This window comes from Neofelis nebulosa, chromosome 3 (genome assembly GCF_028018385.1).
Source record: "Neofelis nebulosa isolate mNeoNeb1 chromosome 3, mNeoNeb1.pri, whole genome shotgun sequence".
NCBI classification, from domain to species: Eukaryota; Metazoa; Chordata; class Mammalia; order Carnivora; family Felidae; genus Neofelis; species Neofelis nebulosa.
In genome coordinates, this window is record NC_080784.1 from 103164001 (window position 1) to 103187159 (window position 23159).

At 37.4% G+C, this 23159-nt stretch overlaps 1 protein-coding gene and 1 long non-coding RNA gene across 4 annotated transcripts in view; one reads left to right on the forward strand and one right to left on the reverse strand.

The window, feature by feature from the left end:
* The window catches only part of LOC131507112 (uncharacterized), a 111668-nt gene that overhangs the window by 27269 nt on the left and 61240 nt on the right, over positions 1-23159 (reverse strand). The window lies entirely within an intron of this gene.
* On the forward strand, positions 12774-21322 carry IL21 (interleukin 21). The gene is made up of 5 exons (XM_058721454.1): positions 12774-13270; positions 13379-13414; positions 17766-17921; positions 19713-19790; positions 19887-21322. Exons 1-5 carry the CDS (start codon positions 13103-13105, stop codon positions 19908-19910), a joined length of 462 nt encoding a protein of 153 aa, XP_058577437.1. The 5' UTR covers positions 12774-13102; the 3' UTR covers positions 19911-21322.

Sequence of the window (23159 nt, forward strand, 5' to 3'; positions counted from 1 at the left end):
CATAATAATTCACCCAACTAATTTTATCAGATTAATTCAGATATAACTAATATTGTCATGACTTCCATATCCTACCAGTGTCTTACACTAACATGTGTTTTACTAGCCTAGCCCCAAATTCATGGAAGTCCAGATTATTTTTACTGAAGCTTCATAGTATGGTGCTAGGCACTTGCTCATGATTTTAATTCCTATGAAAATCTCGAAGACAAAAAACCTTTTGTGAACAAAGACGATACTTCTAACTCTGGCTAATCATCTTAAAATCATAACACGGGTCGGCAGCACTAAATGTGAATAGAAATCATGGAAAAAAAACCTCAGTGCAACTGAAAAACAAACCTCGAATGCACATTTGTCTGATCGTATTTAGTGTCATTTTCACACATAAAGGCCGGCGTGCTTTCATTTTCTCAAGCACGTGTGTCATTAAGTGTTGCCGTGTGTCTTCACAGAGCAGTGACCTGATAGCATCTAAAGAAATACCAAATACACACAGGCTCAAGAAATGTTTTCTGATGATGTAATGCTTCCTATTTATTGTTTTAAGTAGCAACTTATTTTATCTTTCAGATTGGTACATTTTTATGGTAAATGCTGAATAATGAATTCAAGACTCCTCAACTTAGAGGTTGAAAACAAATTCCTTGAAAGCAGTTTTGTCACTTTGCCTCCTTATTTTCAGAATGCTATTTAATCTGCCAGTGACTAAGCTGTAGGAAAACCCTTTTTCTGTTGTTATGTAAAGGAAAATGTGGGTGGAGGGAACAGGGTCTGCTATGTATCCACCTCGCGATTTGGACTGTCACAGAGATAGAGGAAAAAGGAAATCTCTGCTCTCCCCAGGTAGGGATATGAGGTTGCTTAGAATTCCACTTTTGGGGAAGTCCACCATCAAGGTGATGTAAATTCTCAAGTAGCAAATTGACTCAGCATGTTCCTAAGCCACAGACCTCTTAGGTGACGTATGCTACCTTCACGTCATTTGCCCATTTGCTCTCACTAGGTGACAGGGAAACCGTGTATTTTCCCCACCTCATGCACACAAAGCGGAAGTATACTGAGCTCCCCTGTGGGTCTTGTTCTTATTCATCATTCTAACAATCAGGACATTCTGCACCTGATCAGAGCTATTCATTTTTAATTCTCTTCACCTTTACTCCATGGTATTCCAGTGAGCGTACAGGACACAGTTATAGATGATCCTCCTTTACTTGAAGGCCTTTCCTATTTCCTGAGTAGTCAGGAAAATTGTTTTACATATGACAAATCTGTTCAGAAATCAACTGAAATTGTCAAAGCTCTAACCACAGTATTCTCCAATGCCTATTTGGCAAATAAATTAGCATCAGATGTGGCAGCCACCAGTATGACATTTTAAAAGTATGATCCATGAGAAAGTGGGGTTTTTTTGACCCCTGAAGAAAGTTATGGAACTAACATTTAACAGGTCCCTGCTATGTGCAAGGATCAGTTTTAATGGACTTAACATATATCCTTTAAAGGCAGAACATTTCTTGACATCTGTCTTATTAAAAAGCTGGCGATTTTTATTGTGAATAAGATTAGTGAGAGAAGGCAGAATCGATAGAAGCACACAGAAATATAAGTCTTAGGCTTCCTTTTCCTAGCAGGTTGCATATAACTTCATATTATGCCAGTGATTTATTGTCACTGGTTCCCATATTCAATCGTCTATACCTAGTACTAACAGGAATCATCTTAGGCCTCTTTCCACCTTGCCAATAGCAATCTTGGTGTTTTAGCAGATCACATTAGCACTTACAAGTGTGACCTTGGGCAAGTTTCCTAAACTCTTTGTGCCTCAGTTTTCTCATCTCTAAAATGAGTGAAAATAATAGTTACCTCATAAAGGTGAGGGTTAGGTGGCGTGTTGTACTTCATTGACTCTAAGTTGTCATCCACTTTAAGAGGCAGCCTGGTTTGTGATATATTAATATATGGAATATGTTGTCTAAGGATACTGAAATGTAGAATACGTACAAAACTGAAATAACGCCTGGTACAGAATATGTATCCAGTAAATGTTAACTGTAATTATCTATTAGCAACCTGTGGGCCACAGTGCAACAGTGGGCCTTCCAAACCCTCTGTGGGCCATGCCGTGGTTTCCTCACCCAAGGCAGAACACCTGGACATGGGCAGGTGACTCCACTATCCTGGGCTCTGCAACTAGGGGGCTCAATCAGTCACTTTAAAACTTTTTTTTTTTTCCCTAAAGGGTAAACCTTGTTTCTAAACTAACTCTTAACAGGACCCAATGTGTAAAACAGATAAAAGAGGATTTTTTCTCATTAAAATAGGGGTGGAGGGGTACAAAATGCTGCCCACCTTCCTTCCTCTTCACCTGCAGGATAACCTCTCCAAGGATCCCTGCCAGGGCAGCAATATTGCTTTGTTAACATAGTAAGATAATGCATCTCCTAAAACTTCTACAGGTGTTTATCGATCAATTACTCCAAGCTTTGTCAAATTTTACCTTATTGAAAGTCACCTTATTTGTGGCACATATTAACGTTTAATATGTTCACTAAATATGTAGACAAAACATACATTTAATGTATTTTCTCATTTTCCTCTAGTTTGGTCTCCAGACTCCCTTAATCTCCCTTAAACTCTCATGTGAGTGAGACCGTCCTTCCATCTCAACCAAGTCACCTCACAATCCCCACCAGATGTAGTTTAATGCTCTCAGAATGCACAACACGTCATTCTACACATAGCTTTCAGCTATCAAGGACTTTTTATTCTAATACCTTTTTCATAAAACCCTCCTTGAGCCCTGTCGCAGGAAACCTCCACCCAGTAATAAATGTAATTTAATTAACTATTATTGTACATCAATTATGATATGCAAGTATTATATGGGAAACATATAAACAAATAGCTTTCTCTTCCTGGAATATCCACATAAAACTTAGTAGGTGAAGGAAATAAAACAGAAATACTCACGTAAAATTGTTTTCTCCCTGGTGGTACCTGCTGGATGATGATGATGATGATGATGATGATGTGTGTGTGTGTGTGTGTGTGTGTTTGTTTATGTGTGTTTCTCAGGTTTGGGGTGTATTATGTGCAAAGTAGGAACTAACAGTGTAGAGGTTTCCACAGAGGTCCACGACTGCAGCAGCTCAGAGAGCTTCGAACAGGGAAAAATTAACACAGGTGAGAGCTCTTTCTAAAATAGCTCCTAGCTCCTTAGAGATTCAGAAAGTAAACAAGGATACTCCCAAATTATCTTTTCCCTGATGCTAAGCAGATAGTGCCTTTTTACAGCTTTCCGTGACTTATATTTTTATAAATCAGGAAAAGGCAAAGTGTTGTTTTTCTGTAAAAGTGCCATTGACTCATGAGAGAGAGGGGGGAGAAAACAACAAAGATCGAATACCAAAGGTCATAAAAAAGAGCTTTCCTTGCTCCTAAAAGAGAATATAGCACTCTAGTCATTTAAATTTAATACTTAGAAACTAGAAAGCTTTGTTTAATAAAACAGTTATAATTAAAATACATTTTGGTTTCAGGGTATGAGGATTGAACAAGAAACAAATTAGGATGGACGCAAACCAATCTGGGGAAGGAGAAGAAACAAGAAATCTGGAGTAAGAAACAGAAGAGAAAGGAAGAATAGAGAGATCCAGAGAGAAAGTGAGTCAGAGTCAAAGGAGGAGGTGAACACTCAGCTTTCCTGGGCTACTAGGATCATTTGGGTTGTGGTAATCCGGGGGTCATCATTCTCAATGGTTACTGTTGACCTTCTTCAAGTGCCTTAATCCTTATATTTCTAAGGTCTCCATTCTATAATTTTTATGTTTTTATTAATTTTGAGAGAGAGAGACAGAGAGAGACAGAGCATGAGTGGGGAGGGGCAGAGAGAGAGGGAGACACAGAATCCAAAGCAGGCTCCAGGCTCTGAGCAGTCAGCACAGAACCCAATGCAGGGCTTGAACCCACGAACCGCAAGATCATGACCTGAGCTTAACCAACTGAGCCACCTGGGCACCCCGTTTTTATAATTTCTTAAATGTTTTTATTTTCTAAGGTCTCCATTCTAAATGTTGATCTGAACACCAACTCCATGAAAAGTTATTCTCTAAACACAGCAGCAATGATCAGAGCAGTGTTTCTGAAAGCTGGGTAAAAATCAAGTCAAGGACCAGAGTCCTACATCACTGTCATGCCATTTAAGCCTCCAGTTGATGATACACATACAGATGGCAGAAGTAACAGGACTTTTGTTAAATACACTGGCATGACCTGTGATGACTCAACTGTGGATATCCACAACCATTGAACTATCCATTTTTAGCTAACTCTCTCTATAAGCACGTTTCTTTTGTCTCCCTCTGTACTGATTTCCCCCTTGGTGTCTATTTTAAAATTCCGGGAGATAACTGGAGTAGATGAGTGTTCTAATGCTCTCATTACCATGAGAAGGCTTGAATAACGTGGAAAATTAAATAGATGTAAATCATTTAGCTACATTTTTGGCTATGAAACTGTCAAGATAGCTGATTTTCTGATTGATTTTGTCTATGCTATTCAAGACCCAAATGACTGTAGGAGTTTATTCACTTTTTTCTTTCTTCTTTTGTGAATATAAAAAAAAACATCAGAAAATTATTGTCAAGTCTTTCATTGGACTAAATAATTAATAAATCAAAGAGAGGCAACTGGTTATTCCAACCCAGATTGCAAGCTGATTATTTAATTAACCCAGACAAGATATACATTTACATTCTGGATGCCACCAGGAATAATTTTGCAACAGGACTCCTCACTCCACCTTATCCCAAATCCACGTGTTTGAAGCATCATCACTGGGTCCCAGTCCTTTCATGGAGTATCATGAACTGCACAGACTATTCTGCTATAACCCAGTGTTATTGGCAATGAAGGAAGTTTCCTGTTGTGGAGAGAAGTGGTCAGGCTCTATAGGCAGTTCACCCAATTGTTCAATGTTTCACTAGAGTCTTTGTGCCTTGATTTCCTTATCTGTAAGGAGGGATAATCAGAGCACCTACTACTCACATTGTTGCTCTAAATGAGGTAATGTCTGTAAAGCACTTAGCTATATAAGTGTTTGTTCTAATAATTATTAATATTACTATTTTTTTGATTGGTCCAAGGTCTCTTCCTAACAGGAGCTACCCTTTCCCCCTTTATTAGTGGCAGAAGAATCTCTCAGGTGTGACTATTTCTCCATTTAAAGGGTGATTCCTTTGAGACTTTGAGCCCTGAGCCTTTTCTGTGAGAAAATCTCACAGAGTCTGTTTTCCTTCCTCAGTTACTCTTGTTTATTAGAACTGTACACGGAAAATCAATATTTAAAGAACTAAAGTACGGAAACTGTCCCAAACATTCAGCACTAAAATGGCACTGAAAAATACTGATTTTGATGCCCCAGATGCCATTTCAGGATTCTTGAGAACCTTGTCCCCCTGAGTGTGCTTTAAGATTGGATTTAAATGTACAAAATAATTATAGATTATGTCTAAAACTTGTTCTAAAAATGAATCCATGAATCCATCTATACAGGGGGCATTGTCTATAGATTAGCTAAATCATCTTCAACCATATGGGTATTATTTTTCAAAAAAAGTATATAGCTTGTCTAATGATTAATTATGTGCAAATTCATTTAAAAGCACTCCTGAGTTCATAGGGACCCCCTTGGCATTGGAATTACACAAGCAAGATGAACACTAAAGCAATTACTACCATTTACTATTATGGAAAGTAAGACATTTTTGATATTAAATAGGAGTTCATGTCGTAAAACATGAGATTCTCAGATGTAATAACATAAAAATTTTAAATTTCCATATGGTAAAAGATACCATAAAGGAAATAATATCAACATGTTTAACATATTTTTAATAGAAAAAGAGCCTTACAAGCAAGAAACAACCCAATATATGGCAAAGAATAGGAACAAGGATGTTCACAAAAAAGAAATAAGGTGATAATAAAGATATGAAAATAAGCCAAACTTAACTATTGATCAAGGAAAGACAAACCAATGACAAGATACTATGTTTCTGCCCAAGCATATTGGGAAGTATTAAAATATTCATAACATAAAGTATTTGAGAGTGGAGGAGCAAAGGAAACTGTTGTTGGTGGGAGTGTAAATTGATATGGCATGTTGGAGGGCAATTTGGCAGTTTCTATCAAATTATTAAAAGGATATAATCTTACCAACTGGAAAATGAAATGTGGGATATGTATCCTAAAGGGATATATTTCACATATGCTTAAGGATATAGATGTTCATCAGGGAAATACAAATCAAAACCATGATGAGATACCACCTTACACCTGTCAGAATGGCTAAAATTAACAACACAGGAAACAACAGATGTTGGCGAGGATGCAGAGAAAAGGAGAAAAGGGAGCCCTTTTACGCTGTTGGTAGGAATGCAAACTGGTGCAGCCACTCTGGAAAACAGTATGGAGGGCCCTCAAGAAGTTAAAAGTAGAACCACTCTATGATCCAGCAATTGCACTACTAGGTACTTTTTTACCCAAAGGATACAAAAATACTGATTTGAGAGGCACATGCACCCTGATGTTTATAGCAGCATTATGAACAATAGTCAAATTATGGACAGAGCCCAAATGCCCGACTGATGAACGGATAAAGAAGATGTGGGGTGTAAATATCTATCTATCTATCTATCTATCTATCTATCTATCTATCTATCTACACATACCATACACACACACAATCGAATATTACTCAGCCAGCAAAAGAATGAAATCTTGTCATTGGCAGCAACGTGGATGGAGCTAGAGTGTATTATGCTAAATGAAATAAGTCCGTCAGAGAAAGACAAATGCCATATGATTTCATTCATATGGAGAATTTAAGAAACAAAGTTGATGAATATAGGGGAAGAGAGGGAAGAGAGGGAGGCAAATGATAAGAGACTTTCAACTACAGAGAACAAACTGAGGGTTGCTGGAGCGTAGGTAGGAGGGAGATGGGCTAAATGGGTGATGGGCATTAAGGAGGGCACTTGTGATGAGCACTGGGTATATGTAAGTAATGAATCACTAAACTCTACACCTGAAACTAACATTACACTATATGTTACTAACTAGCATTTAAACAAAAACTTTAAAAACAAAACAAAACAAAAAATAAAAAGTAAATTTGCTTCAGTATTGCTTAAAAAAAAGATATAGATGTTTAAGAATGTTCATTGTAGCATTATTTGTAGGTGATAAAAATTGAAAACAACAAAAAAATCTATCAGTAGGGCTATGAATGAATAAATTATGGTATACAGCCGTGCAATGAAATATTAATCCAGCTATTTAAATAAGATAGCCCCATATATGAATACTGTATGGACTGCTGTCCCCGACGCATTAAGTAAAAAAAAAAAAAAAAAAGTTGTAGGATATGTATAGTATGATTAAATTTTTATTAAAAAACATATTTTTTATGTCTGCATCTCTATTTCCATATACTTCTATCTCCATATATAATTCTAATTTATTCAATATCTATATATCTATATCCTTTGATATTCTATGTACATAGAAAATAAGTCTATAATGATACATAGTAAACTCTCAAGAGTGTCCCAGGAATGAAAATTGGGGAAGGAAAGGGAGTAATTTCATATTTTGCTTTTTACTTCATACATATGTACTTTGAATTCTTTGTTTTATGACACAGATGTATTACTTTTGTAACTAGAAGATGAAAAGTAGTAATTTTCCAAAAATGATCCTTATACCCAGAAACAGAAGTAACTGTCCAAAATGAGGCCTGTCTTCAGTCTGCAGACTTCTCTCTATGAGATCCTGCTGTTGACCCTTGAGAGAAAGTTGGGGGGGGGGGTTCCTATTCGGGTGATTAACATGGGCTCAGTAGACACCCTAAGAGGAGGACACAGTGAAGACCAATATTGTATTTAAAAAATTTTTATGATCATGTGTTAGGGGCTGCAGGGCCAAGAAAGAAGATGTTTATAGCCACCCATAACTCTAGAGAGGAAGAGAATAGTGTTTCCTTGATCATAGACATTGGACAGGATGCTACATGAGGCTGGTGGAGCTTATCACATCTCCTGATGTGAGGCTGGTGGAGCTTGGTTGATGGAGTGAAGGACATCTGATCTCTAGCCTCACTGAGCCTATGGGTGTCATAGTTCTCTAGAGACCAGCCTAGGGATGAGCCATTTGCCTAAATACCTTTAGTTTGAAGGAGTGCTACATATTAGAATACCTTAATGTTATTCGAAACAATGGAGGCCTCCCTTCCCAGAGCTTGCTGTGGAAAACATCTAATTCTACCATGAGGGGACAAAGCAAGTGAAAACAGGGAGTATTTGACACATGATGATCACAAGGAAAGGCTGCAAGACAGGACAAGGGAGTTGGGCCAAATAATATCCAGCACAGCTTTGCCCTCGCAAAACCATGAACTAGCAGCATTCATTTTCAGACTTCCAGTTCTCCTTTCTTTTATTCCTCTTACCCTCAGCCTGTTCTTCCTGGCTGGAAGCCTTCCTTCAGTTCCCAGGCTTCATTCCTACCCAGACCAGGAAGTCTCTAAGCACAGTCCATTAGATAAAATGCTTAAAATATGTCCATAAATCCCCTTGGAGGGTGACTAGAGCTTCATGCTTTCGTGGTGATGACCTGGGCTATATTCCTGGAAAGAATGCATGTAGTAGAGCCCACCGCCTCATTGCAAGGCGCCACATTAACACAGAAGCTAAGTAAAAGCAGTGTGCTTTCTATACAAGTATGACGTCCAGCCAGACTGCTGCGCCTCAGCTTTTCCCGTATAGAAAATCTGGAGCCACCCCACACTCACACAGTGGTGTATGTACACAAAAGAAGCATGGATCACTCTGCCCTTCACAGAAGTCTCTGGAGCCTGAAAAACAAAAACAGCAGCTGTCTGGTATTTCCTTTGAGAAGTGGGTGAAATTTAAGGTTTTCCTCTTCCCACAAACATAAATGCTAAAGTTTGCAAATAATTTCAGGAGGTTTATGGTCCTCTGAAACACACTGATAGTGGTCCCTGGCCGGGGCGGGGGGGGATGTCCATAGATGCCAAGAAAAACTCTCTTGTGCTAATGGGGAAGGACCACGGGAGGAATGGCACCAGGGTTTTAAAATACCGGAGCCCAGTTGGGCCAAGTATAAAACAAGAAATAGTTGGTTTTTCATTCTCTCCTTTCCTCCATCATCTCCCTTTTTTCTTCCCCCTCAAGAATAAATCCTATATCCTAGACTCGCTCTAGGATATAACTCATTGCTGTTGAGGCTTAAATGTGACCTCTTCCAGACAAAATACAGTCAGTTCTGGTATAATGTGACACATACTTTGCTAAAAATCATTGCGCTGTACAACATTGCACAATAACAACCACAGAGCTTACGGGGAAAATGAAATTAGGGGCACAATACTCAAAAAATGTTGTCAGTGACACTTAAAAAAGACAATAGGAACCTAATAAAAAGGGTAGCAGTTTTACACATGTTAAATAGTTAAGAAATACATAAACACTACAATAAATATGGCACCTTACCTAGAAAAAGACCTGAAGTTTGCCCATGCAGGTGAGAGTCAGAGCTATCAAGAAATGGCAACAGAGGGTTTTCGAGCACAGAAAATTATCACACCCGAAGTAGATGAGTATGGCTCATGATATACCTGGTGAATCAAGGCAGCTGGAGGATGTTTGCAGCATTTGTGTGCATTCCTATACAGTTCAAGTCAGCTGGAGGCAGTTTCTGCATTCAAAGATGAAATCACACATAGGCAAACACAAAATTCTTGTTATACTCAAATTGTTCCCTGGTATATTTAATCAGTGGAATAAATTCCCATTTTTGATACACGCATTAAAGCAGGACTGACTAAAATCTAGGTTATAAAAATGATTATAATTTAAAGAATAAAAAGCCATTAAGACCCCAGTGGAATGATGCCATAAAGGTAGCAGTAGGGTTATCTTGAAGCAGAGGATATGTAACTCAACTAAATCTGAGTCCCCTTACTCCCACCCTAAATTCCATCTAAGCATAGTGATAGATTCAAGTGAAATGCAACTTGGGTTCCATAACTTGGAAACATACTGTCAATCCTAAGCAAATCCTACTTGGTGCCAGGAAGAACTTGTAACAATACACACCAGACTTCCTGAAAGTCCTCATTATACATTTTTGTCCTTATCATCCCACACCACGTGGTGGCCAACACTAATCTTCCTTCCCTCTTCTCCAGCATTTCTTGTCCCCTCTATGTGCACTCCTCAAAAGCCCAGAAAACAAAATCCCAACCTTTACGGGTTCTCTCATTACCCCTTCCTCTCTTTCCCACCTTTTTCCCAAGAGTAAAAACTCTATACATAGGTGTATTACTTTTCTATTGCTGTTGTAACAAATTACCCCTTAACCAGTGGCTTAAAACAGCACAAAAGTTATTCTTTCACAGTTCTAGAGGTCAGAGGTCTCAAATGAGCTTTATGGGGTTAAAATCAGAGTGTTGGCAGGCTGCAGTCCCATAGGCTCCAGGGGAGAACATGTTCTTTGCCTTTCCCAGCTTCTAGAGGCTGCCTGTATCTACTGGCTTCTGGCTCCATATCACTCTGACCTCTGCTTCTATTATCACATCTTCTCTGACTCCTGACACGCCTGCCTTCCTTTTAGAAGTACCCCTGTGATTATATCAGGCATACCTGGATAATGTGGGCTAATCTCACATCTCAAGATCATTAATTTAATCACATTTGCAAAGTCCCCTTTGTTATTTAGGGATATATAAAGGTAGCATATTCACGGGTTCTAGGGATTAGCCTACCACACCAGCGATAATGTTCAAAACGCTTCACAACTGATATGCCACTTAAGGCAGGGTGTCTAAAATGAGCTTTATGGAACTAAAATCAGGGTGTTGGCAGGCTTCACTCTCGTAGGCTCCAGGAGAGAACATGTTCCTTGCCTTTCCCAGCTTCTAGAGGCTGCCTGTATTTACTGGCTTCTGGCCCCATATCACTCTGACCTCTGCTTCTGTTATCACATCTTCTCTAAGACCTCAGAAAGATCTTAGGTCATAATGCTGCAGCAGGACCCTGGAGATCCTGGCATGCTGGTTGATGAATAGTAGAGAGGGCTGGGAGGTCTCAGAGAGGGACTGGGATTTGTAGGGTGTTGGTGAGGCACTCTGGGGCTATAAGGAATGGTTCTCTCTAAGCAATATGAAAGACTTTCCACTTTGTTACAATCAGCACGGTCACACCAGTGCATTTTGGCTGACCACTGACCTGCCATGCTCTTCCTTATCCACAATCAGTACACAAACCTTCTGGGATTTTATCATGTGCTGTATTCACCCCCTTCACCTGGAATGTCTATTTAAGCCTCATCACAACCCAATGATTAGTTCTACACTTATCTTCCTTTTGCAATAACATACCTGGGGTCATACGTGCTATTAATTGCTAGGGCCTGAATCTGAAAGTAAGCACTTAACTTTAGAAATTGAGCTCTTAACCATTGTGGTTAGTTTTTACAAGGAGACTCTTTAGGCAGATCAGGAAAGCATGTACAAAGACTGTGCAGGCAATGTTGAGGTACCAAGTGACAACATGTAGTCCACATGCATTTCATAGGTTTACATAGAACCCTCTCCTACAGAATTCAATGCTTATTGGGAGGGCCTCTTGATCATACAGTAAGAATTCTTATCTACTTTGTAAGCACCCAACATGTATAGTCTTAAATAGATATTCTATGATAAAAAAAAAAAACAATTATAGTGAAGCAAATCAAGTACAAACTCTAATTTACCTTGTCTACATACAGCCTAGAATAAAGCATGGTTTAAGCATGCAATGAAATAGATGAAGAAACAAATGAATAAGTAAAATCCATAGTCAAGAGTTTTATTTGTAAGACCTAACTGACTGTGGTACAAAACTACTTCTGGTTAGAATATTATATTTAACTTTCTCATATGAGTAGAGCAGTAGGAACAGAAGCAGCAGCAGAGAGAAAGATGATTAAAACCACTAATGGACTTTGAGTCTTTTGTAACCTCTACCTGGTCATAGTTAGAAATGTGTTGCTCATCCCTTGTCTCATATCTACAAGAAATAAGTAACACTACCTCCCCCCCAATAATTTATGGGTATTTTTGATTTTGCTGTTGAAAAAGTTTTTGGTTTGGACAAGAATGAGAATTAGTACCTTTCATTCATTTAATTGATGCATTGTATAGAAGAGATGGACATCAGAGAGTTTTTTTGTTGTTTTTTAAATGAAAGTAGAGTGAGATCCTGATTGGGAGATGGCATGAATTTCTTTACAGTCTCTTAGAATCATTTATGACACACATAAAAACCAGATTGCTAAGTAAAATGTTAGGAGCCAAGGTTAATGTTATTTAAAGATGCTCTCAGGGAGAATTGTAAGCAAATTCTACTTTCAACTCTTTAACCTGATTAAAAGCCTAAAATATTCTTGCTAGTTTGGAAAATACCCCTGATATTTAAAATTTCCTAAAATGTAGCTCCCCTCCTACCTTTACGATGGAATACTGGATGATTTCAGTCAAAAGACATAGTTATTACTATAAGAAAAAGTCCTGCAAGAAAGCACATGTTGCCACTTTACTCATTATTGAAGTGCCCTTATGACTGTTAGAGGGAACAGGTAAGATGCTAGGGGAGGCAGAGAAAGAGAGATCAAAGTGTTTTTGTTTACTTCTTTGAAGTTTTGTAGTACCTACTGTTTACCATGCACACTTCTTGATTCATGCTGAAAATTGGAATTCACCCATTTCTCTCTTTCCTGTCTAAGATGCAGATGGGGCACATTTCGTTGACTCCATCAATCCCTGCCCCCCACGCATTAGCACATGCACACGTATACCTAGCCAGTGGAAAAGAAAAAAGAGTTACTCACATTCATCCATTTTACAAAGATTTCCAGGCTGCAATGGGAGGGCTTTACCTCTCCCTGAAGGATGAATAAATAGGTAGCTTTACTGACAACCTGTTCACAGTCAAACTGCAGTGAAAACTGAGACCAAGGTCTTACTCTACTGGCACTTATGAGATCCAGTGCTGGCAACATGGAGAAGATAGTCATCTGCCTGATGGTCATCTTCTTGGGGACAATAGCCCATAAGTCAAGCTTCCAAGAGAAGGATCTCCTCTTGATTAGAATGCGTCAACTTATAGATATTGTTGATCAGCTGCAAAATTATGTGAATTATTTGGTAAGGCCATACTTATCACAACAAAATTTAAATATTATTCTTCAATTAATATAAAAGGTGCTTTTTGACTTATAAAAATAACCCAGAACTAATTTTCTTTTGCTCTAGGAACCTGAACCTCTGCCAGCTCCAGAAGACGTAAAGGTAAGACCAGTTGAATTTATTTGTGATAATATTTGTGACACAAGTTTTTAAATCCAATTAAGAAAGCCATTAACATAATTATCTAGGAATATACTTAATTTCCATGAATTTGGGTGTTTAATAGTTGGTAAAATAGTTATTCCTATTTTGGTCAAATATTCATTGATTTACCAGCAAGCCAATCATAAAAACACCACATACCTTATAAAATATATTTTTATCTTCAAATACCTCTAAGAGTCCTTCCAAGTAGCACTATTGAGACAGAACAACAAAACTAGAAAATAAATCTATTCTATGATCAGCTCCTGAATAATGACCAACTAATTAGATTTTAAGAGCCCTTGTAGAATGACAGTTCTTGAGCCCTCCTTTGCAAACCTACCTAAGAAATATAGACACACACCGGAAGAAGCAGAATTCACCTTTTAATAACAAGAAAGAAAGAAAAGAAAGGAAGGAAGGAAGAGAGAAAGAAGAAAGAACAAATTACAGGAACAGCATGGAAGAATGGTAGTATGGAAGTCAAGGCTGTCCTTTAGAATATAATTCCCATATACCTTGGCCTCAGTGAGTCTTGTCTTTGGCCTTTGGAGAGGTCTTTCAAAAGGACTTTTTTCAAAAACTCATCCAATTCTCTTAAGCCATTTAAATCCCTTAGGTCCGAGGAAGAAAAGACCTAGCACATAGTTCAAGAGGGCTGCGTGCTGGTCTTTTCCTTAGTAACTTCGTTCTAGTCTTCACATTCTATCACAGGGTAGTCTAGTACCCTGAGGATAGAAATGCAACTGGGGAAATGTTTTCATTGTCTCAGACCTTTAACTGCATAAATTAGAATAACTATAAAAGTGCTACCAGTAATTAGGACACTACAGAGGAGGAGACATATGAAGATACATTGCAAAGAAAACAATTATCGTAAATGACTATGTGTAAAAGTTTAGAAAGTGAATGAGTCACAACCATTGCTTTTCTCTAAAATTCACTCTCTAGCTCTGAACCTAACCACTCTCATTTACTAGGTCTTTTTCTAATAAGCAGCATCTAAAATGAAAGCAGCACATTCAGCTTATTGGAAAGCCTTTTCTAATAAGTGAGAATATTTCTTAATTGATGACCTAATTATCAAAACATACATTTTCAGCATCTCACGCATTTTGTTTAACTGCTGTGGTTAGAGTCCTTTTGGACTAACCCTGTCTATAACTTGCAGAATAAGAAATAAGAAAGATTTCCCATTTTCTAACTTGAGTTGATCCAATGGGTACTTCCTTCATTAAATATCTATGCTTTGTTAAAGATAGAGGCTTTTTACCTTACATCATAATGAGAAGATTTCATCTCAGTGACAGTGTATCTATCTGACAATCTTATCAAACAATGCTGGCTATGATACAAGTGAGTAATGGTATAGCTAAGATCTTTAAGCTATGCTGGCAGGCAAACTTAGGAAGGAAGAAAATAATTCAAGGCCACAGTAGCATTATGTCAAGTTTTTCAGGGCTAGCATCAAAGCAGGGCCCATAAGAGATTTAAAAATAAGGAAAATAAATTTATTTACATGTTGCATGTAAATGTTGATACATTGTGATTATCTCAGATCCCTTATTGGCCTTGCCAGGCATTGTTCTCTTTCTTATAATTATATAACCAGTGATCCTCAACTGGTAATGACTTTGCCCTCCTGACAACATCTGACATTGTCTGGAGAAATTTTGGGTTGTCACAGTTGTGTGTAGGGGAGTGCTTTCTACTCGTCAGAGATGCTAGTAAACATTCTAGAATGCACAGGACAGTCCTAACAACAAAGAATTATCTAGCCCAAAATGTCAACTGTATTGTTATTGAGAAATCCTGATATAAACCTAGTTTGCCCTTGGGACAAATGTATCTTGCCCAAGACTTCCTAGTGTGAGTGGTGGTCAGGCCTTTCTGTGAGGGGGAAATGTAGGTTAAAAATAAACTATAAGGAGGCAAATATTTTCAAATATCCAGCTGCAAAACAACAAAGGCAAGCGTGCTTCCTTGCAAAAGCAGCACTTGACTGTTCTCTTTGTTTGTTACTCTTGCTTTTTTGACTTCCGTACTGCTCCCTCTATTTTGCAATAATGTAGGACACACAACTCCTCATTTTATCATGTGTTGAAGGATGAAGGAATCAAAGCCTTGCCCTCAGAGTTTGCTGCCACCAAGGCATAGCAAAGGAAAATAATTGTTATGCTCCCAGATGGTGGTTCTACACAGGAGTTTGGGTTCATTCTGTAAAGACCAGGAGTGACAAGCCATCCATGGCTGCCTGAAGCAAGGTTAATATCTCCACTCCCCTTCCCAGTGCATCTGTAAGGCAGTTGTCAGGATAGCTTCTCCACTTCTTTTCCTCTCTGAGGCTGCCTTTGGTATGTGTCTGAAGCCCAATGCAGCAGTTACTTGTCCTGGACTGTACATGGCTGGGGACAGCTCTGCTGCTTGCAGAAAGCACTGAGCAACATACCACCGCCTACTGACACAGGTAAACAAGGAAGGGCATGAGACAGTGCAGCCTGTCAGTGTCCAGACGCCATCCAGAGGCTTTCAGAAAAGCTTTCTCAGGCATAAGCTCTTTCATTACTGATCTTGACCATTCCTGGCAATACCAAGGGAGTTCATTCGGTAGGGCCCCTATACTTCTTTGGAACGTAACTTTCTTTCAACATACCCATGTAAATGTTAACTCAGCAAAATGGGCTTCTGTGAGAAATGCTGGTTTCTCAGATCATCACGGATGAAGCAGTTAGTGTTTTCAGTTTCAGCTGGAAAATTTACCTCTTTAAATATGAATATTATTTTTTTCCAGTAAGTTAAGCCGGTTGTGGTCAAAAAGAAGAGAAAAGAAAAAACTTCAACAAACATGAGCATGTGGTTTTCAAGGAAAAAAAAGTGCTATAATTAACATTTATAAATAGTTTCTATTAAATAAGCATTTTGGCAAACATATGGAAAGGATATTACCTTGCCCTTATGAGAGAGGCAAACTGTTCTGATAGAAGGAAACCAGATAAGCTGGTTCTCAGCTTGTGGCTATGTATGCAAAGTAAGCCTGACAGGCTTGTGTCTTAATGATGCATGTTATTAATCAACATTCATATTGGGTAAGCATATGGGTTGGAAAATGCAAAGCAGGCCAGATGCTATTTTCAGCTGATTGTCCATGAGAAGACTCAGATAATTTTGTTATATGTGGAACTGCCCTTGTAGGAACTGAGAGAGATTAAGGTTTCTGGTTTCATATGGCTGTGTCTTCCATACACATTAGTGAGATAGGGATGCGACTACTGGGGTGGGGTGGGGTGTGGATAGAATAGCATGATGTACACACATTGGCTGAAAGAAAAAAGAAACTTGGATACAAGTTTTTAGATCAGCATTAAAATGTTTTTAATAAGTCAATTTAAGTTTTGTTCTTTTGATATATTCCATTTTATTTTCAGTTCGATTTCTAAGGTTTTTGAGTTACTACTCTCTAGTTATTTGACTAAACCAAGAGACAAGGTTTTGGTCCTTGTTCCGCCCTCTTCTTCATTCTTTGAGACACCATCCTTAGTTTCTAAGGAACGGTCCTCCGTCCCATTGGTTGCACAAGTCTCAAATTCTGTTCCTTGACTAGGTAGTTCAGGCACAATCCTACCCTAAATGACCTAAGAGTGTGAATAGCATTTTAGAAGAGTCATGTGTAGTCTGTCACAGGTGTACGGACTTTTAGATGTAGAATATGCCATCAGAGGTAGATAGCCACTTCCTTCACCCAAAGTAGGGGCATTAACTCATTTACTTCGTTTGTTGACTCCACACGTAGTTATTGAGCACTGACTAGCAATAAGACAGGATGCCAGGTGTTGTGCAAGGTAAGACGTTGCTTGAGACATGTCACTGTTAGATGCTTCCATGAACATTGTAGAGAGAAACAAACAAACAAAAAACAAATAAAAAAGATTGCTAATCAGATTACAGCATATCTCACCCAAAGCTGCAACCAGTCATAGTGTAACTTTTAGAAAATTTAGAAAATTTAGAAGATCCTGTCTACTACCCAGACCTCAAAATGGCATTAGAAATGGAAAAGCTAGGATCCCTCCTTTTGCCCGTAGGGAGGGAAATGTTGTCTCTTCCCTAATACGGGATGAAATTTTACATTGCAGGTGCCTCCTTCTAATGAGCCCAAATGCATAGGGCGTGAACTCCTTCCTCACAATCTGCTGAAATAAATGTGATCTAATATGCTGTAGTAGAAGTAGAAAAAGAGGACTGGGAAGGTCATTTACTTTCTGAATAACTTTTGTTTTGTTTACATATATATAAATTATTTCTTTTTCAGAGACACTGCGAACGGTCAGCTTTTTCATGTTTTCAGAAGGTCCAACTAAAGGCAGCAAATACAGGAGGCAATGAACAGATAATCAGTGTATTAACTAAACAGCTGAAGAGGAAACTACCTCCCACAAATGCAGGCAGAAGACAGAAACACAGACCAGTAAGACTGTCATTTGTCATCTCTCTTATTTGTACTTAGTAACTACATCTCTTACGGTACATAACGCACTTAATACACACATTTGTAGCCAGAGATTCCAGTGCCTTCCTTCCAGTTACACGCTGTCTTTTATGGCGTATTTTGAGAAGTGAAGTCACCTCTTCAAAATCCACAGACTCAAAAGTGCCCAGAAATCCTGTTAAGAATTTGCTAACAGTCTCTGGTAGCTGGAAGAAGTTAAAATAGCCTCCCAAGGTGAGGAAGTCACTTGGCAGGAAATCTAATTGTGACTTAGGAGTTAAGTATTTTTCTTTCATCATATGGTCACATATAACTTGTATTCTTATTAACAGGAGCTAGGGCCTAGTTTTCCTATAAGAAAAGAGACAGCCTACAGGAGACCAAGAAAAATCTCATATTTTGCCTTCTTCTCTTAAAGAATATTATTGTCCTATATAATCACAGAGTCAGCACTATACTTAAATAGACAGATCTCATTATTTGGCTGGAGAATTTTAATAGTCCCTAGGAGGCCCTGAGACCCTCTTGTATATTTCTTCCTATGCCAACTCATAAGCAATGCTGATACTGTCATCACTAATTCAAGAATTAATCAAAACCAGTGGAATAACACATAAGATAAATTTCTCCAAAATATTTTTTTGAATCAGTTCTCTCTCTTCTAAGGAATTTCACATATGATTCAAATGAAACCTTAATGACATTATCAAAATGATTTTTATTTCCTTTGACTTCTTAGCCAGGTTTCATTGTAAAAAGTATCCCTCTAAAACTTTCCTCAGAAAGAAAGGAGCATTTGAAACCCAATAGCAAAGACTTATGAAATGGCAGTGCGGGCACTGAGCTTTTATCTAATTAAGCACCTTTTTTGGTAGATGGGAAAATGAGACCTCATTAAGTGACTTGTCCAAGCCCTGCAAATACTAAGTTGCAGAATGAAAACTAGAACTTACATCTCCTACCTTTCAGTCAAAGGCTCCCACTACAACATCAAATGGGCTTAGAGACATTGAATACCAAGCAATGGCCTGGTGTTTTTGTTCTCAAAAGGAATAAGGATAAAGAAGAAAATCCCAGAATTTAAAAAAAAAAGAAAGAAATACAAACAGGCAAGACACATAAGAAAAATTGCTCAATCTTCTTATAATCAAATAAATGCAAGCTAAGGAAATCCTACTTCTTTCCAAAAAAAATTTTAACAGTACTCAATAATAGTACAAATGCTCTGCATGAATACAGGTGGAACTTTTTTACAATATACAGCAAGACAAAAATTTTTATTCCTTTAACTTAGTAATTGTACTTCTAGAAATTTTAAATAAAGATGTATATAAAAATTATTCAGAAATGTTCTTGCATTGTGTGCAATAGTGAAAAGTTAGAACAATCTATGTGCCCCAAAATAGTAACAGTTTGATGGTACGTTGGAATACAGAGCAACAATTATATATATTTTTGAAGAATATTTAACAGGTAGGAAATGCTTGTATATGTTGAGTGTAAATAAAGCTAATTACCAACCAGTGTAAATAACATAAATGCAAAGAAAAAAAACATTGCTGGGAGGATATGCATCAAAAGATTGCAGTGGTTATCTCTGAGGATGGGGATTACAAGTGATTTTTTCCCATTGTTATTTCTTGAACAATTTTATGCACATCTCAAAATTTTTTTCAGTGAACACGGTTTATATCTCTAATTGGAAAAAATATATTTTAACTGAACATTTATTAAATGGGAAAAATGTTGAACTTTTTTGTTGATTTCTAGACATGCCCCTCATGTGATTCTTATGAGAAAACATCACCGAAAGAATTCCTAGAAAGATTGAAATCACTCATCCAAAAGGTATGCAACTGAAATTGTATTTAATTTTCTACTTCATATTTATCTATCCAGATTTCTTCTTACATTTATGTTACTCATGGTATACTATTTCCACAGATGATTCATCAGCATCTCTCCTAGAACAAATGAGATATGAAGGTTCCTGAGGATCTAACTTGAAGCTGGACACTATATTACATACTCTAACACAGTAGTGAAACTCACTTCTTGGTATTCTAAATGGAGGAGTACAACATATTGGTGATGGGGAAAAAGACTCAGATCAGTATTTCAAGTCAGGATTATTTCCCCCCAGTTACTATACAGTTCTTCAGTTTGATCCACATGCTCTGTATCTGGTCAACTTGAAAAAGCTGTCTATTCAATTAAGTCTGATTTCCTATGTTATGGATTTCTATGGTTTCTAAAATTTTTACTTTATATTAGTGCCCAAATATGGCATTCCTTGATGGAGAGAGAAGCTTAAATTTTTTTTTAAGCTTAAAATTTTTAACCAAAAACATGGTTTGGGAATTTAGTGGTCTTATATTAACCTTGACCTTGATTAGCACAGGAATGAGGTGTCTGATGATCATTAATTTAAAAGTTATATACCTTCATTCAAGATGAGAAATATAGAAGCATAGGGTCAAGATGAAATGTTGGTCTTTATTCTCTTAAGGAAATGGAAACGGAGTGTTTAAAAATGTATATCTGAAGAGTTTATTTTTTTATCTCAGAATATCTAACGTATAAATATACAGTTTATTTATGTGCCAGGAGATAGCTTTACTAGATGGCTACAGAAAAAGGTCTTATTTCTTTATTGGGATTTATCAAAAATATTTAAATACTATAGATATGAATGTATTTATGGAATACATTCTTGTAGTCTTTTTTCTTTAAGTCGTTTTAACATACCTTCCCCAGTTCAAGTCCCCTTATAAGCTAACATTTTAAGCTTGTGGAAATGGCAATTAAAACGTATAAAGGGACATATTCAGGTGGTATTCTGGAACAAAATGCATTTTAAGCAAAGTCTTGTAGCTCTCTTCTCAAATTGTTATAATGATTACATGGGAGCGAGCTAGTAACTCCAAATGTCTGTCACCTTTCTTCCTTTCTTTTCTTTCTTCTTTTGAAAGTGACAGACACTTTGTGCTTGCATGCTTTGCATAAGGCAAATTCAATCACTTGTATCAAATCAAAATAAGGAGACAAATCAAGAGGCCAAGACTTCTGTCCTAATAGAAAACAGACTTTTGCATAAACATTCCAATCTTTCAACCATGGATAGTAAAAGTAAGCAACCTGTTCTAACTGCCATTTCTTATCAACTCCAGCAGAGTTTATTTAAATATGAAATTAAAAACTCTAGGAAAATAAAATTTTTGCTAGAATGTCATAAGCTATTTGAGAATCTCTTGTTGTTAAAATGGCTGTGAACGTGCAAGAGGATGTGGGATGGGAAATACTGTATGTTCTGAGAAGAAAAATTATCTACTTAGAAGTATTTTTTTTAAGTACAGATAAATTTATAGTTCTAAAAGATACATTAGCTGTCAATTATTTCATCAAATCTCAATGAGATGTGTCATCAAAAACACGGTATTCTATCTTAAAATTTTAAAATGTTATCACAAAGGGATCATGTAAACAATAATGATGATAACATGCATGTAGAGCCTACCTATGTGTCAAATGGTGCCAGCCCACATTATTGGGATAAAAGCAGAAAGCAGCCACAAAGTTGCCTAGGGAAGGATGAAGTCTGTATTTCTTGTTTTTGGCTTTATAGTTGGTGACTTCTTTGACACTGTGATTTTATATTTAAAATAATATATTTATTTTGGTGTGTTTACTGTTAAAATCTCTGTTCTAATCCTTTGACCAGAGATTCTACCTTAAGAGTAAAAATAATTTAATGGGGTGTTGGTTAAGAGCCTTCACTAAACTGAGTTTAAAGACTCAGGTAAAGATCCTAGCAACACTCCAAGAAAAGCACTGCATTGAAATAAACAAAATGAAGAAGTAAGACATGAACAGCTCCATCTTCACTGCTCTGTGTTCAAGACTTGAGCAGCCCTCAAAAGAGATAGAGGCTTACCTACGAACATTACTGTTCACCTACAGATGGTGATACAGGAGGCCTAAAATCTTGCTGGCTGTGAAATCATGGTCACTTGCTTAAATTTGGGGGGTTTCCATTTCCTTATCTGTAGAATGAGGATGTTGGACTGAATCTCTAAAGTCAATTCTACCTTTTTTAGAGCTTTTCGTGTCTATGAATGTCTAAAGTTCTGGATGTTCTGGATACTCTTACAGGAACATCTAACCATACTCTGAGTAAAACTTTCACTAAATCTGATGTTCAGTTGAACAACCTTATTCAATAGCATTTGTAGCAACACTCACTGCAGGAACAAAGAAAATGTTCCCCTCTCCCCCCCAAAAAAGGAAGGAAGAAAGAAAAAAAAAAGGAGAAAAACATTGCAGTAGGTCATGGAAGTTCAGGGAAAATTAATCATGATTTTTACTACTGTAGCTGAAAGTGTCTTCTTTGGACACTTGTATAAAATTGTAGCATTATTATTCTATATTATTGCTCTGTTGTATTTACACTTGCATCTGAGAATTTAGTTTTAATACAAACTATGTACTTTATAACTTAATAATTATTTATTATATATTTGGTTTTAAATGTTTATGTTCATGGCTTCTTATTTAAGACTTGATCATATTAAATACTTCCCAGTCAGTACAACTGTTTTTGTGATTCCCTGGAAACCCTTAATTCAATAGTCTTAGCAGAAAATAAAAGATGATCCTCAGTTTCTGGGAGCATATTGTTTTTATATGTATATTGCTAAGACAGTCTTCTCTCCTTACATACTTTCACTGAAATGGAACCTTCCGCTTCCTGTCTCCACCTCAAGGATATCACGTCCTTTTGCAGCTCTCCCAAATGTATGGCACGTTCTGAAGGAGTTGAAGATATCCTTGCCAATGCCCATTACATGTACACTCTTGTGTAAAACTCTTTCCTGCTTTGACATTTATCCCATTTAGCTTTTCTGTACCTTTATTTGTTATTGGTGATTGTCATCTCCTGGTCTCTCCTCCATTTTTACAGAGGAGTTAGGCATACTCTTTCCCTTGAATTCAACTTCTGCCATCATCTTGGGTAACTTCAGTGCCCACAAGGAGGATTCCGCCAACACTGCCACTTGCCAGAACATTGACTACCTCAGTTTCAAACACTGCAGGTGGCCCATTCCCATGGCCATGTGTCAGACTTTATTGCCTTGGAACTATTTTCAGTATGAAATCCTTATATATATAAAGCCATCATCCGCTAGTCTCTTAATTCTTAAACTGCCTTACTTCTCC

What these genes read in the sequence shown, in the direction of transcription:
- IL21 (XM_058721454.1), top strand. Translation starts at nt 13,103, where the DNA reads ATGAGATCCAGTGCTGGCAACATGGAGAAGATAGTCATCTGCCTGATG. An exon ending in AAAATTATGTGAATTATTTG is followed by an intron (nt 13,271 to 13,378) that starts GTAAGGCCATAC and finishes CTTTTGCTCTAG; the next exon opens with GAACCTGAACCTCTGCCAGC. An exon ending in GAAGACAGAAACACAGACCA is followed by an intron (nt 17,922 to 19,712) that starts GTAAGACTGTCA and finishes GTTGATTTCTAG; the next exon opens with ACATGCCCCTCATGTGATTC.